Below are 16,941 nucleotides of genomic sequence, written 5' to 3'. Positions count from 1 at the left end.
GCCGGGCCTGCGGGCCTCACGTGACCGTGTCCACGTGTCCCGGCTCCCCTTCCCCAGCATGGCCGCGGCGATGTTCTGTGCCCTGTGAGGGACCGACAGAGGCTTCTCAACATGCAAACTCAGCCCCTCCCTCCAGAACTTCTGGCTGCTGACCATTTTCTCCTCAGAAAGAGAACTAAACCAAAATCGGAAATTTTACCTTCCTTCTCACAGAAAATAGGGATTCTAAAAACCATCTCACAAGGCGGCCTCCCACCCAGCCCGCTGGATTCATTCATCCTTCATCCCAAAGAGCTTGTTCCCAAAGCTCTGGGACAAGATGCCCAATGCCGAGGTGGCCTAGAACTGACACTCCAGCTGAGGTCCGGTGTGGAGCAGGGCATCACCACCGCCGCTGGACCCTGCCCCCCGAGGTGAGCTTTCGCAGGACCCGGGTCCCCAACATGCTCCACACCCCTTGCATCTGGTCTTCTCGCTGAGTGGGCTGCTGAGGCTTATCCGTGCTGTAGTGTGCATTAGCACTTCACCCATTTTTATAGCTGAAGAATATTCCATCACATGGATATACCACATCTTATATCCCCCTACCAAGTGATGGATTTTTAAATTGATTTCCAATTCTTATTATCAGCAATGCTGCTATGAACATGTGTGTACAAGTTTTGTGTGGACAGCAGCCTTCAGCTCCCTTGGGTGTATACAAGAGTGGGATTTCTGGATCTCACGGTGCGGGTCTGGGATCTAAGGACAGCTTTCTTCCAAGTAATGGCTCCTCTGTGGATTTTTCTATATTCATTGTAGAGTCAAATAACTTTCTCCACAATAACTGCCATTAGACGGGAATAAAAGGACACATGTTTATAAAACACAACCATTATTACTGCAACACCAAAAGTAACCCAAGGAAAACCAGACAAACTGGACTTCATCAAAATTCAACATGCTGCGCTTCAAATGACATCACCAAGAAAGTGAAAAGACAGCCACGGAACAGGCAAAAATATTTGCCAATGATGCCTGTGATAAGACACTTGTATTCAGACTTACATTCTTCAGCTATAAAAGGAAATGAAGTGATACACACTACAACATGAGTGAACCTTAAAAAATTATGCTTAAATAAAAGGTGCAAATGATCACACATTATGCGAACCCACGTGTACGGTGTGTCCACAACAGGCAACTCCACAGCAGGAGGGTAGATTCACGGCTGCCTTGGGCCGGGCGGGGGTGGGAAGGGAGAGGCTGCTCACAGGCACAGGGCTCATCCTTGGGGAACTGACCGCGGTGACAGATGTGCACTCTGTAAACATACTGAAACGTGGAGGTATATGCTTTAAGTGAAATGAAGTCTACGGACTGTAAATTATATCTCAATGAGCTGTTAAATAAGAACATGCAAGAACATGGAGAACTGAATAATACATTTTAAAAGGTGGTTTAATCCAACAACACCCCGCACACGCCACCTCACTGATGCTCTTGCCCCCAGCCCCACACCAGCAGGGCCGGGCACAGCCAGGAACGGCTGCTCTGAGCCCGTCACGCGTCCCTCCCATGCAGTTCACATGTTCATCCTCAAATGAATTACATCAACAGATGGGTTTTTCTTCCTTGGGAGGATTCCTTTATTGAGTAGTGACTTTATCAAACTCCTGAGCCACCCTGATCAGTTCATCTCCACCTAAACACAAAGCACCAATGACTGACCTCAAACAGTGCAATGTTCGCAGTTCACATCGTCGCGTGTGGGAGGTTCCATCCTCCGTCACTCACAGCAGCCCTCGGCTGCACACCCGAGACCCCAGGACGGCTGTGCCTCCTCCCAGGGAGCCCACGTGCCCTGGGGGCGGCTTCTGGCACCTCCGCACGGAGCCCTAGGCGCTGTTACTGCTCAGCTGGCCTCCTCGCTCTTCCCAAAGGTATAAGAGAGACACACGCACTGGAAATTCCAGGAAGGACGCTTTCAGAGAATGGTTTCTGTGAGTCCAGGGACCATAGCTCACTTCTCTGTAACATGCAGGGTTGGCCCTGAGCATGCACACTGAATATGTGTTGTACAACAGGACGGACGGACCACGGGTGGATGGATGGACAGACGTGAAGAGATGGCGGGTGGACAGACAGGAGGGCAGCTGGGTCAATGGGCGGGTGAGCAGACGAGTGGAGAAACGGAGGGAGAGAGCAGGAGGGCCACAGAGACAGATGGGAGGGTGCAGGGATGAACAGATGACAGGGAGACAGTGAGTGAGTAGTAAGTACCACGTCCCACCCCACGCGCCCTCGGATCACTCGGGAGCAGTAGGTCGGCATCTCGCCAGCACTGGGCACCAGGGGTCTCCTTCCCAACCTCAGGCTCCAGGATGGGCTTCCCTGTGTCCCTAAAAAACCGAAACTGTCCTTCCGCCCACCTCTTGAGGGTTCAGCAACAGAGGAACAGAAGGAAGGTGTCACCCCTCCCTCCCGAGGAGAGCTGTTACCATCCACTCCCCCCCCCCGACCCCAGTTACTGAGGGCCAGCTCTGCCCTGATACTGGGGACAGGAGAGACAACTCACCCCACCCCGAGCTGACCCCAGTGGAGGCTCAGGGAGGCCCAGCAGAGACCAGGGCATGGAGGCCACGTGGGAAGGGTGGAGGCCATGGTTGGGGGGATGCCTGAGCTGAGAGCAGACGTGTGAGCAGGAGGGAGCCTGACTGATGTGCACACGTGCGTGCATGTGTGTGTGTGTATGCGCGCAGGAGGGAGCCTGACTGATCTGCCTGGCTGATGTGCATGCGTGTATGTGTGTGTGTGTGTGTGCAGGAAGGATCCTGACTGATCTGCCTGACTGATGTGTGTGTGTGTGCGCACGTGTGTGTGCACGAGGGTGTGGTGAGAGACGGGAGGCATAGACCCTCGGTAGACCCTAAGTAAGACCCTTCTGTGCCTGAAGATGGGAGGCCCTGGAGACAGAAGGCGGGGCGGGGAGCGCAGAGGGGGACGCAGGTCGGGGGGCTTCTGTGATGGCCCTGGGCGCTGCAAAGACAGTGTTAAGCCAAGGGAGTGGGGGTCACCGGTGATACGGTCAGATGGACACTCCCCTAGAAGTCAGGGCAGCACTCAGCTCACCCACCCCAAGACAGCTGACTGGCCTGCCCTGGGAAGAATGCTACTGACCCTGGGTGAGGCCAGGCCAACGTATGCAAAGTCCACCCCAAGTTCAGGAGCTGGGTTCTGGGGCCTCGTGGGGCTGCTGGACTGCGCCTCACCCTGTGAACCACCAGCAGCATGGCCAGGGCAAGCCTCACCTGTCCTCCCTGGGGTCCAGGGGTGGGAACCCCGACTGGGCCTGGGAACTGCCTGGAGCAGGGCTGGGCAGGTATGCAGAGAGGGGAGGCCCACTGTCCCAAGCACTTGCCCCAAACAGTGCTTCGGGATTAACTGCAGTGCTTCTCAGACTTCCCGTCACCTGAGCCCACACATCAAGCCTGGGGTAGGGCGGTCCGTGTGGTCGTCTGTCCCTCAAAAGACAGCACAGCGGGACAGGGGCCAGTGCCTGTGACAGGAGCGTGGAGGGCCGGCAGCGCTCCAAGCCTGAGGGCAGGCCAGCCTCCCGGGGTCAGCTCGGCCTGCGGGGGTCAGCTCAGCCTGCGGGGGTCAGCTAGGCCTGCCGGGGTCAGGGGCGGGGCCGGGCTGCGGGGGGTCAGCTCAGCCTGCGGGGGTCAGCTCAGCCTGCGGGGGTCAGCTCAGCCTGCGGGGGTCAGCTAGGCCTACGGGGGTCAGGGGTGGGGCCGCAGGCCCGTCCCCCAGGGGGCAGCCGGCATCCGCCGCCATCCTCTTGGTCTTCCACCTCTCCTGTCCCGCCCTGCAGGCTCGCCCAAGCCACCCCGCTGCCGCCTTCACTGCGCGGTCTCCATCCGTCTGCTCCCGGTCTTCTCCGCTGATCCTCTCCTAAAACCAGAAGAGAAGCAACAGAGCATCTCAGTGAACGCTGAAGGCCTCTTGGGGTCCTGGCCTGGCCGCACCCCACACTGTGAGCTCAGAGCAGGCAAGCCAGGTTCAAACACCAGGCCAGCCATAGCGTGGGCATCATAAGTTTTGTACCTAAGATGCTCTGTGTGCAGATTTACTGATGGGAATATATTTACTGGGGGGAGGGGGCGCGTGAAGTCCCGGTCGGGGGAGATCAAAGAAAGAGGAGGCTAAGGAAACTCTACTTCAAAAGTTGGAAAATGCAGATGTCCCCAGACATGCACGCCCATGGGCATCAGGGCACCCTGAACACCTCCTGCTTCCTCTAACGGCCTTCGGGGTTGCAAAGGAGAGGCAGAGGTCAGCGAAGAGGCACAGCTCAGTAGCCTGAGAGTGTCCTAAGTCAGCCCATCGTTCCACTGCAACTCGAGGAACATGAAGGCCCTTCTCTGCCAGAGGACGAGAATTGATGTCAGACACCAGGCAGCTTTTCCAAGACAATCCAGCACTTTCTGGGATATTTTCTGCCTTTGATGTTGAGTCTTCTATCCCAGAACCACCTACTTTCCAAGATAAGCAGCACTCCCCACAACGGGCAATTGTCAGTTTTGGAATTTAACATTGTTATCACCTCTCCAGGAATTCAAGAGCAGAGGCCCTTCTATGCCAGCGAATGGATGTCAGTGCCATCCTCTTGTGGGTACAAGTGTCTGGCGTGGCCTCAGGCAAATGCTCGCAGAATCACATCTCACCAAAATCCTACAAAATGCTGAGTGACAGCAGGCCCGAGAACTATCCAGTAGCCCAGCCTTGCCCACGGTTCTGTCTGCCATCACTCTGGGCCAGCTCATAACCTAAGGCCCGATTCCATTTTCTAGCATCTGGACTCAGCAGTGAAGAATCCGCCTGCAATGCAGGAGATGCAGGAGATGAGGGGTCGATCCCTGGGTCGGGAAGATCCCCTGGAGGAGGAAATGGCAACCCACTCTGGTATTCTTGCCTGGAGAATCCCATGGACAGAGGAGCCTGGCAGGCTGCAGTCCACAGGGTTGCAAAGAGTCGGACACGACGGAAGGGACCAAGCAGGAGCATGTGGACTGGAGGGGCAGGGGAGGAAAGAAAAACACGTTCATCCACGCATTTGTTCTGCCTGAAAGACACTGGTCTGTCGCAGAATTTGAAATTCAGATTTTCCCATACTTCCTTAACATAAAGTTATGGCCGATTCCCACGTGTTCTCTGCTTAGTCTTGGCTTCATTGGAGCTGGTCAAGCTTAGAGAAGAGGGCCACGAAAAGTCTGATTGCAATGGTGTTTCCATCCACCACAGCTCAGGGATTCTGAGCGTAAATCAAGGGCCCACTGCCGCAGAGGAGCCCAGAGCATGGCCCGAGGACCAGCCCTAGACTGACACAGGCTCGTCACCGTACCTGTGGTCCCCTCCGTGATGGGAGAGCCTGGGTCCATCATCCCGAGAGCCCACGAGGAGCCACGGCCTCCTTGGAATGTCCTGGGTGAGCTGCCCTCCCCAAGCAAGAGAGGGAGGTGAGCAAATGGAGTGACTCGCAAGGGAGCAGACAGACAAACGATTATTAATAGAAGGGGGCCCTGTATGATAACGTAAGGCATGGCTCCCCACGACCCAGTTCTGTCCTGATGACCTTCACCCTGACATCTGCTACGTGCCTTCCTAGGACAGGAAAACCTGCCAGGTTGTTGGGAGGGCACCTCTATTCAAGCATTTCTGAGCTGGAATTTTGATCCATCCCCCCAGCTTTTCAGGCATTATTTGGAGTCAGATTTCCCATTCTATTCCTCAGCCCTCCCGTTCGCGCACTGGAATTCTTACTCACAATAGAGACCAGAGTCACACACACTAACTCAGCCTCCCTCTGCGTCATACCAAACCGGCATCAACTTGGAAGGGGGTGACTTTCTTATCCTACTGTGTAACCTCCCCACACCTCAAAATCCATATGTGAAGGTGTGGTGGGGGGTTCCGATACCTTAGAAAAAGAATAGGCAGTTTTCTATTTGAGCTGAAAAGACAAATTGCATTTTTCAAATAAAGAATACATGTACTACATTTTGCCTATATAAATAAATGTGTACAGTTTCATTTCCAGACATCATAAATGAGCAAAATTTGGTTTGGCAAAATTTAATTATAAGCATTTAAAAACACCAGTCCTCGTTAGCTCTCTCTGATATGTAAAGATTTTATACAACACAGTACTAGTTGCCCATGTACCTTCCTTCACAAAAACCAGCCTTGTTCACTACTGTATCCTGATCACCTGGACAATGAGAACTGCTGAGAAATGCTCCATTATCAGTGCTCAGCTGAATGAGGGAATGAAGTAGATATTTCATTATACACTTTCTTCCTTTCCTGATGTGTGATCCTTTGTTTTCATGTGTTATGGACGTGTGCGTGTGTGCTAAGTCGCTTCAGTCGTGTCTGACTCTTTGCAACCCCATGAACTGTAGCCCACAGGCTCCTCTGTCCATGGGATTCTCCAGGCAAGAATAATGCAGTGGGTTGCCATTTCCTTCTCCAGTGTTATGGCTGAAAGTATGCCAGTAGGTATCAAACTTTCGCCTGCATTTTATTCCTAGGCAATGAAGGTGCAATACTTCTTTTTTTTTTTTTTTTTTTTTTTAATGAACGCACTAATCTGGACCCACAAGGATGAGAAACGGCGAAGCAGCCACACAGGGCAAAGGCAGAAACTAACCATTACCACCTTGGGCTGCAGATGATAACAGTGGCCACTAGAGGGAGCCACACAACCTTTCGAAGAGCAGCGACAGCTCAAAATGCCCTCCTGATGTGATGGTTCTGCCCTTTGCTCCTCTCAGCATAGCTCTCCCCCATAAACATGCTCCATGTAACGTCCGACGCCCCAGAGCAAGCTGGAACAAGTTACAGCTGCAGTCTGCAAAGCATCAGGCTTTTAGAAAAATGACCCCACCTCCTCAGCGCAAATATTTCACATATCTTAATGTCCATTCCCTCCAGCTTAAAAATTACATGTAAATACAAAAAAAAAAAAAAAATTTCCCCCCTGAGGATGACAATTGAATCTACTAAAAATTCACCTGGAAAAAGAAAGCAAATATATAACCTAAAAATGAAAAAAAAAAATTTTTTTTAAATCTGTGTGTAATTACTTCTTGCGTCCAGCAACTTTTTTCCTTTAAAAAAAAACAAACAAATCAACTGTTCATGTAGGTTAGTTTCTTCTCCTCCAGGAAAGAAACTTAGGCATGTGCAGGCTTTCAGGGAAGTCACATAAGACAGAATTCTGATCCTATTGGTCAAGTTTCAAAGGTTTCATCTGTAACTGAGTGAAGGAAGAAAAAGTTTCCCACAAACTCCTTCTCTCAAAAGATCCAAATAACCCTGAAAATATTTTAAGGGCCTTTATAAGCCACAGATGTTATCAACAGTCAGGACCATGCAAACTCTAAAAGCCCCAATTCACAAATGACACAGCTTCAAAAATAGATTTTAAAACATCTGAAAGGAGCAGAAGTTAACTTCCCGCTGGGATGTTGTGGAATGTTGTAAAAATGTCTACGCCTTACTTAGAATGTAAAAAGCCACGGCCCCACCGGGCTTCTTGCTGGAGTTCTATTCCTATGGTCCATGAAACTGTGGGAGACCTCCTAAATATTAGTCAGGAATGAAGGGACAAAAGATAGAACTTGAAGAACAGAACAAATCAAGAAAGTGACCCTAAGAATAATTAAAAACTAAAAATAAATGGTCTCATGAGATTTCCAGGGAGGAGAAGCTTCCAGTACCTGCTCTGTTTGGTGATGGTTGGGAAACCCCAGTGGGCTAACATGTGCTGATTTCTGGAAGGAAAGAAACAGACTAAAAATTGAGGAACTGCAAGCATCTGGGCTAATCTGTGACTGCATCTGTGGCTTCCACTCGGAAAAAACCTGAGTGTCAGCGCTAACTGACAAAATTGTTACAAGATGAAGCTGGTTGGCAGAAAACTTTCATGAGCGAATTAAAATCCTGACTGCCAGCCCTGGGGGATTGACAGGAGGTGTGGGTGAAACTGGGAACTAACCATGATTTACACAAGGAGTGAAAAGACCCTAATTTAGAGTTTTCAAAACCTTACAGCTTCAGTAATCTAATTAGAGCCCTAATTATAATAATGACCCTTCTTCCTTCAAGGGACTCCAGCATGTTTCTAGAACCTTCTCTGTGAAAGTTCATTTGCTGTTTTAAGGAGAGAGTTGGTGCATCTCGGAGTGAGTTACAGTGACAGGGCTGGCATCGGAATCCTAGCTTGCTTCCCCTGACCAGATGACACCAGCTTCCTCAGCTCCTGAAATAACCCCCAGGGGAATTCTCCTGAAAGGAAACCATCTCCCCAATTATGCGACAATGTCCTCCCCTGCCAGCCCCCTCCAGCCTGTGCTATTTCCACATTCTGAAGGGCAGCCCTTTTTTGTCCCCCCATTTCCAGCCAAGGAGCTGCAGTGTCCAAGCCGCAGAGTCTGGGCCAGCGTGGGGGCTGCAGGCTCATTTGTGAAGCCCCACGGCCGCTGGGCCAAGTGCCCCGGACCCGGCGGGCTTCCCTTCATCTCTTGACTGCGCGCCGCAGGGCAAGTCACTTAACTGCCTCATTAGAATCGCAGTCACGGCCCTGCGCAGCCTCCTTCCCGGTGGCTGGCCACCCCGTTAATTTCTGGAAAGACCCATTAAGCCTCCTGGCCGAAAGGCAGCCGAGGAGCAAAACCTATCGCTATCGTCATCAATGAGCTCCCCAGCGGCCTCCCCGGTCTCCACCTCGGGGAATCCATCTCCCAGGGGAAGAGCAGGCCTGGCACCCAGCGCGCCCATCCCTAACGAGCTGCCTGCAGCCACGGGGCTGGCACAGACGCTGGAGGGGGCTGGGGACCAGGAGGAGAGGGCAGCCACGCTTTCACTGCGGCCGACGAATCTGAACAGTTAGATGCCCCCCACTGCAGCCCTGCTGCCACTGAGACCCGGCCTGGGGGGGTCAGCCTCCCCACCTGAGACTAGCCCACCCGGGCACAGACGCCATCCATCGCCAAATCCACTGCACGCTTGTTGGAGGTGGCAGGTGTGACCCTAACAGGGTTGCCCACCACCCAGCGCAAGGCAGGCCTCACAGACACAGAACGCGGGGTGCTGCCCGTGGGAACCCTCCCAGCAGACGAGGGGCAGAGTCCGCTCCCCCACTAACCTCTGTGTGCCTCAGAATCTGTACAGATGATGCACTCCGCCTGCGAGAACCGGCGTCTCCAAGGCGTGATCCTTCCAATCGGACCAGGGGGACCCTGACTCCCAGGGAATCTCTGATCTGGCTACACTGAGGGAGAGCTGATATCTAAGCAAGAGGGTCTGGAAGGTGTGGCTACTTCAGGAAGGGAGGCGGCAGCAGGCCAGGATGCCACCACCCGGCTTTTGCTCCCTCCTTTGTTCCTGCAACAGCGACAAAGAGATGGCCTCCCCAACGAACTCGATCCAAACCTGTGCTTATGCTACCGACCCTAGACGCGATCAGCCCACAGGGCACGTCTCCACCCCAACTCACAGTCGGCTTGTCTTGACTGTTGAAGCTGAACCTTCAGCCAGATGTTGCCTCGCTGGCCCCAGGCTCCGGGGGGCTCCACCTCCCACAGGCGCCCCCGCTCGGCTGGGTGGGCCGCCAGGAACTTCCTGCAGACTGGGGGGAGGTACACACCGCGGTCAGGGGGGCCGCTGGCCCTGCCGGCCCTCCCCTGGGTCCCCCGCCCGGCCCACCCCCGGCTCTCCCGGCCGCACACAGACCACTCTGTGCCCGCCCCTGCCTCCCATGTTCACCCACCCCGTCTAGCCTGCGTGGGTGGCCACAGTGAAACACCACACGTGGGGGGGCCCTAAACCATGACAGTTATCTTCTCGCAGCTCTAGGGGCTGGAAGTTCGAGATCAAGGTGTCAGCAGGCCTGCCTTCTCCTGAGGCCTCCCTCCTTGGCTTGGAGACAGCTCTTCTGACTGTGTCTTCTCCCCATCTCCCTTCTGTACCCACTAGGCCCTATCCCCTCTTCTTACGGGGGCCTCCTCTTACTAGTCCTGTTGGATCAAGGCCCCCCCTTAGGACCTTGTCCAACCTTAATCACCTCCTTATAGCTCCCGGCATCACTGACACAGTGGATGTGAGTGTGAGCAAACACTGGGGGATCGTGGGTCACAGGGGAGCCTGGAGTGAGGCAGTCCGTGTGGTCACAAAGAGTCAGACATGACTGAGTGTCTAACAACAGGCCCCATCTCCACATACAGTCACCCTGGGGGTTAGACTTTGGGGGACCCAAGTCAGGCCCATAACATCACCCACCCAGTCCCCTCTGCAGACACCGTCCCTCCCTCTGAGCTCCGCCGCCCTCCTCTCCCAGGGAACCCCAGCTCATCCACAGACGCCCGACTCCGAACCCTCTCAAGGTGGTAGACGTCTGTGCCACATTCACAGGGTGAGCATTTCCACGCGACAGGGGCCCCAGCCGAGTGGGAACGGCCCCTGTCCTGCCGGTGCTGGGGGCTGCATCAGGCCCCTGGCAAGAGCACAGGTGGAAACCCAGAGGGCGTGATGCTAAGAAGGTGGAAGCCGAGCTAGTCGAGTGCTAGATAGAAAGCCCTGCTCTCCTGTCTTGACAAATATAACTCCTTAACAAGAGGAAAAGCCAGTTTTAAATTTAGAATTCTTAGACTCCTGGGTGTTTTGCACTTGAAGGGGGCAATGCCAAGAGAGCCGGCCCCCAGCTGGCAGCCCCCCCTCTCCTCCCTGTCCGGCTCCCCACACACTGTACATACGAACGTGGGCCCCACAGCCACACTCCATGACACCCCACCAGAATGAGGACGTGCAGATGGGTGTTACGGTCTGCCCTTAAGTGCACAGGTCCAAGATGGAGTCCACTCGGGCCCTTGGCAGCCCCAGGCAAGAATCCTGGGGTTCCAGTAGCCTGAGCTGGTTGAGGAGTGGCCTGGACCAAGCTGAGAACATCCCCTTGGGCCCACAGATTCCTCACTCCATGGACAGAAGTTCAGCCTCAACAGGGCACTAAAGCATGGGGCCCTGGGCAGCAGGCCCTCTGGGCCATTCCAAGGCAGGATTGTACCGGATAAAAGGCGGTCAGGGAGGCGTGGAGCAGCTGGCCTAGAGCCTCCAGCTGCTGCGCTGTCCACAGGCTGCCTGCTCACCCCCGAGCCCCGGCACAGCGAGGGTGGCGCAGAAGCAACTGAGACCCCCAGTGTGATTCGCAGTCAGAACCTGCAGAGCCTCCTTCCCTGGGTGGAGGTACAGGCCGTGGGAGGGTCTTGGCAGCACCGGCCGGGGGTGGGCCGTGTCCTCCCCAGGGGAACCCAGGGAGGGCTCGGAGCACGCTTCCCTCAGCTCCTGGTCCCCCTGGGGCTCCTGGCTGGAAGGGCAGAGTGATGATTACCATCTTCTCGTGAGAGAGCAAAGGCCCTCTGAGGCCCGACAGCAGCCGTCAGTGGAGCGCAAGTTCCTTGCATTCTGCTGCTCTCTGACGCTGGGCTGGTTTCGTTTTTATTATTTTCTAAATCCAGCTCTTTCTCAGGGGCTGGACAAGGTTTGCCCCTTGTGATCAAGCTTGCGGTCTCAGTGCTGAAGCAACGGGAGGTTTCTCAGAAGGAAGAGAAAACCCACAGGCCTGTCATGGTGCCGGGGCTCCGAGGGATCTCCCGCCCCAGAAGCATCTGGAACACACAGGAGATACGCGTCCCACTCCCCAGATGCTCCTCCCCAACGCAGCCGTCACCTTGGTACATGGCGGGCGAGATGGGCCAGCTGATGCCCAAGGCCTCGTCATCTCGGAACGTCTGGCAGAAGTCCCGCAGCATGGCTAGCCCCAGGCCCCGCCGGCGGTGGCTCCTCCGGACAAACACGGTGTCAAAAACCGGCAGGAGGTAGCAGGAGCTCGTGCCGTCGCCACACAGGCTGCCTGTTGGAAGACAAGAGACACACGTGGTCCCCCGGCTGGACCAGCCTGCCAGGACCCAGCGGGACCCCACGTGGCCAGGTCCCTGGTCCCCCTGGAAGCAGCACCAGCCTCTCAAACTAAATGCCCGAAGACAAGACAGCAGATCTCTTGAAACCACCTGCTTCTCAGCTGACTGGCAGTCCACACGCTCTCAACTGCTGAGAGAAAGGCCACTCGGCCATCGCCCTGAAATCACAGCGAACCCAGGGGACTAGGCAGGGTGAGGCCATGACGCACACAGACTCCTCACACCCCTCCCTCACTGTACACAGTTCAGAGACCCCCCCAAAGCCAAGGAGGAGCATTTGGGCAATGTCAGACTTCCCCCTGAACCCAGGGTAACGGGCTAGGACTTGTTTAGAGTTCACCTTGGCCAATTATGGCAAAGCACATTTACCATAAACAGACCAAGTCCTGATTTCCATGCAACATCAGTGACACTGCTATTGCAGAGAAAAAGGGCTACAGCCGGCCCCTCTCCCACTTTGCTACACTGATTTAACTTTACTGCAACCAGAACTAATACCAGCACAGCTGCTATTTCTGCAACAGGAATATGCCCTTGCAGTCAGTCACCTCTGTTATCACCCTACGCTAGAAAATGCCACATGCACCCAACTACATCACCTTCCTCACTTCCCAACTACATGGTTGCTTGTGCTCTGAATGTCCCAGAATCTAAGAAAAGAAATATATCACCTACTCAGCGCCTATGGGAAGAGGTGGTATTTGTGCCTGCAAAAATTCAAAGGTAAGTAATTTCCCAAAGAGACAAACAAAGAGACTAATTAGCCAGGCTGAGTTATGGAAGCACACACTATCGTAGTGAACTGTTTGCAAAAATGGCCAGTTATTCCCCTTCCTATATCCACACACCTCTGCATGTGATTCTGAAGCTCCTCCCATCAAGAGATGGGGTTTATCTCCTCGCCCCTTCAATCTGGCTGACCTGTGACTCACTCTGAGCAGCAGAATGAAGCTGGCAAGAGCTCACCAGCTCTGAGCCCAGGCCTGCTGGGGTCCAGGGCCCCTCAATTCTCTCAGATCTCTACCTCTCACATGCAAACAAACCTGGGCTAGCCTGCCACCAGGCAAGAAACATGTCCAGGCACCCTCGTGGTGACAGCCAACATCTAGCTGGTCCTAAGAAACAGGTGATCAGGTGACTGTGGACACATATGCCAACCCAGCTTAGGGCAGAAAACCACTCAGTCAGCTGAGCCTCGCCAAAATCACCACCAAAGGAATGTGAGCCAAATAAATAGCTGATTTTGTGCACAAAGTTAATGAATACATAATCTATGACCAACAAGCAACCCCAAGTCACTTGAGATGGTAATTATAAAGTATTTGTACTTTACCCTCAATGTGCCTGAAATGACAGCACAAACTTGGTTGGAATAACATAACTTACAACTTTTATAGACGAGAACAATGTTCCCCAAATAGCAAAGTCCTCCAAAGCTGAGAATGCTCAAAATTACATAAAGATACAATCCCACTCACAACAGCACTTAAAGAGAAGTAAAGACTCAATATATTTAACAAAGGAAGCATGAGCCTTAAATTACTGAAGACGACAAAACATTGTTGAGAGAAATTAAAGAAGATCTAAATAAATGAAGAGAAACTCCATGTTCAAGGACTGGATGGCTCAATACTGTTAAGCTGGCAATTCTTCCCAAGTAGATCTGTAAGTTTCGTTCTATCAAAATCCCGGCAGGCTTTTTTTGTGGAAATTGACAAGCTGATAGTAAAATTCACATGAAATGGGTCTCTAGGATAAATAAAACAGTTTGGAGGGGAGAAAAAGAAGAAAAATGAAGTTGGAAGGTTTTACACTACCCAATTTCAAAGCTTCTTATAAAATCAAGGTAATCAGACAGTGTGATCATGGGGCAAGGGTAAGCTACAGATTAGTGGAGCAGACAGGTGGGTCCAGAAGTAACACTTATGCTCTGAATTTCTATAAAATACCAAGGTAACTCAATGTGGGAAAAGACAGTGTTTCAACAAACAGTGGTAGTGTGACTAGACATCCATAAGCTAAATATTAATTAACTAAAAATGAATAAATAAAGCTGGAACACAACAAAACCCAGAGTTAGATCCACACAAATAGTCAACTGCTCGCAGACAGAGGAGGAAAGCAGAGTCCATAGTGGAAGAACAGTGCTTTTCAACAAACGATGCTGGAGCAGGTGGACATCCACACGCAAAACCACGAATCAACCTGAAACCCTTCACAAAATGTAGCTCAAAACGAATCACAGACACAAATGTACAATGCAGAACTATAGAACTCCTAGAAGATAAATAGGAGAAAATCTAGATGGCCTTGGGTTTGGCAATAAACTTGTGCCTATGCATCAAAGGCATGATTCATGAAAAACCATTGATAGCTAAATTTCATTAAAATCAAATTTTTCTACTCTGTGAAACACACTGGTAAAAGAACGAGATGCCACAGTGGGGTGGGGGTGGAATGTCTTCAAAAGATATGTCTGATAAAGAACTATTATACAAAATATACAAAGATCTCATAGAACTCAAGAATAAAAAGACAAAGAACTTGATTAAAAAGTGAGCCAAAGACCTTAATAGACATCTCACCAAAGAAGTTATGCAGATGGCAAGTAAGCATATGAGAAGATGGTCCACATCATACAGCATCAGGGAAATGCAAGTTTAAAACCAGTGAGATGTGACTACATACCTATTAGAACAGCCAAAATCCAGAAAACTGACATCACCAAATGCTGGTGAGGATATGGAGCTGACGAAACCCTCCCTCCTCCACTATTGGGAATGCAAATGGTACCGCCACTCTGACTGATAGCTTGGTGGCTTCTTATAAAACTAAACCCACTCTTACTATAGGATCCAGCAATTGTGCTCGTTTATATGTGCCTGAAGGAGTTAAAAACTTCTGTGTACACAAAAACCTGCACACAAATATTTATAGCACCTATATTCATAACTACCAAAACTTGGAAGTGGGACTTCCCTGGTGGTCCAGTGGCTAAAACTCTGTGCTCCCCATGCAGGGGGCTTAGGTTTGATCCCTGATCAAGGAAATAGATCCCACATGCTGCAACTAAGACCCAGCACAGTCAAATAAAAAGAATTAAAAAATAAACCTGGAAGCAACCAAGATATGCTTCAATGGGAGAGTGGGTAAATAAACCATGGGGCACCAGATGATGGAATATTATTCAGTGCTGAAAAGAAATGCACTATTATGCCATGAAAAGATATGGAGAATCTTACAGCATATTACTAAGTGAAAGAAGCCAATCTGCAAAGGATGTGCTGTGCATGGTCACTCAGTTGTGTCTGACTCTTTGTGACGCTATGGACTATAGACCGCCAGGCTCCTGTGACTATGGAGGTTCTCTAGGCAAGAATATTGGAGTGGGTTGCCATGCCCTCATCCAGGGGATCTTCCCACCCCGGGGATTGAAGCCAGGTCTCCTGCATTGCAGGTGGATTCTTTACCTCTGAGCCACCAGGGAAGCCCCAGAATGCTGGAGTTGGTAGCCTATCCCTGGTCTCCAGGGGCTCTTCCTGACCCAGGCCATATAACTATTAATGCAATTATATGATATTTTGGAAAAGGTGAAACTATGAAGGCAATAAAAGTATTAGTGATTGTCAAGGGGTAGGGGGCATGGGATGAATATGTGGAACATGGGATTTTTAGGTCAGTGAAGCTACTCTGTATGATGCTACAATGATAGAACACGCCTTTCTATAGCTGTCAAAACCTACAGAACGTATGACATGAAGAATGAATCCTAATGTAAACTATGGACTTTAGTTACTAATGATGTATCCTTTATGGACTGACTTGTGTCTCCCCAAACCCCAAGACTTCAGAATATGAGTGTATTTGAAGAAAGGGCCTTTAAGACGTGATGAACTCAAAATGAGGTCTTCAGATGGGCTCTCATCTAAGCCAGCTGGTGTCCTCATAATAAGAGGAAATTTGGACACGAGAGGGGTTCCAAAGAATGAGCACATACAGAGGAAAACTGGGAGAGGACACGGTGAGTAGATGGCCATCACAAGACAAAACATAGGCCTTGGAGGAAAGTAAACCTGCCTACACCGTGACCTTGTACTTCCAGCTTCTAGAATCATGTGAAAATTAATTGCTTAAGCCACCCAGCATGGGTGCTTTGTTACAGCAGGCCTGGTGGACTAATATATGCATCAACATCGGCTTATAACAAACGTACCACATGATGCACTATGTCAGTAAGAGAGGATGCTCAGTGTGTGTGGAAGTGGATGGGCGCTTGCTGTACTTTCTGCTCCATCTTTCTATAAACCTAAAAACTGCTCTAAAAATTAAAGTCTGCTCATTTTTCTAATGTGTAAGGTATTTTTTAAATGAAACTGGATTTTTCACATCATATAAAAATTAATTCAAGATGTGTCTAGACATAATATAAGAGTTAAAGCTATAAAGCTTTTAGAAGGAAATCTTCACAACCTTGGGTTAGGCAAAGAGTTCTTAGTTTTGACATTAATGGACACAACCAACTGGCAAATCTGACTTCATCAAAATTAACTTTTGTGCTTCAAAAGATACCACCAAGAAAATAAAAAGACAAGCCACCAACTGTAAGAAAATGTTTGCAAATCACATTCCTGGTAAATGACATATTCAGATTATATAAAGAACCCTTATGATTCAACAAAAAGAAAATAAACAACCAATTAAAAATGGACAGATGATCTGAACAGACATTTCTTTGAAGAAGACATACAAATTATTAATAGTAAATGAAAAAATACTCAATATATTAGTCATTTAAAAATGTAAATTAAAGCCACAATGAAATGCCACTTTGGACCTACTAAACAGCTATAATCAATGTACTTGAGTCAGTTCTCATGAGGTGGGTGAACCTAGAACCTATTATATAGAGTTAAGTAAGTCAGAA

The 16,941-nt window shown here is 50.8% G+C and overlaps 1 protein-coding gene across 4 annotated transcripts in view; it reads right to left on the bottom strand.

Moving 5' to 3' along the window:
- Window positions 1-3,739: 3,739 nt before the first annotated feature.
- FAM169B (Protein) overlaps window positions 3,740-16,941 on the bottom strand; it is an 86,978-nt gene continuing 73,776 nt past the window's right edge. For 2 of the 4 annotated variants that reach the window (XM_070478174.1, XM_070478175.1), the window contains exons 6-8: window positions 11,768-11,950; window positions 9,542-9,673; window positions 3,940-5,051 (exon numbers count right to left, since the gene is read on the bottom strand). In XM_070478174.1, coding sequence (XP_070334275.1) covers window positions 4,747-5,051; window positions 9,542-9,673; window positions 11,768-11,950 — 620 coding nt within the window. In that variant the 3' untranslated portion in view covers window positions 3,940-4,746. The other 2 variants (XM_070478176.1, XM_070478177.1) reach the window with 2 other exon arrangements.

Source organism: Odocoileus virginianus, chromosome 16, assembly GCF_023699985.2.
Source record: "Odocoileus virginianus isolate 20LAN1187 ecotype Illinois chromosome 16, Ovbor_1.2, whole genome shotgun sequence".
NCBI classification, from domain to species: Eukaryota; Metazoa; Chordata; class Mammalia; order Artiodactyla; family Cervidae; genus Odocoileus; species Odocoileus virginianus.
This window is presented reverse-complemented; position numbering and strand designations above follow the sequence as displayed.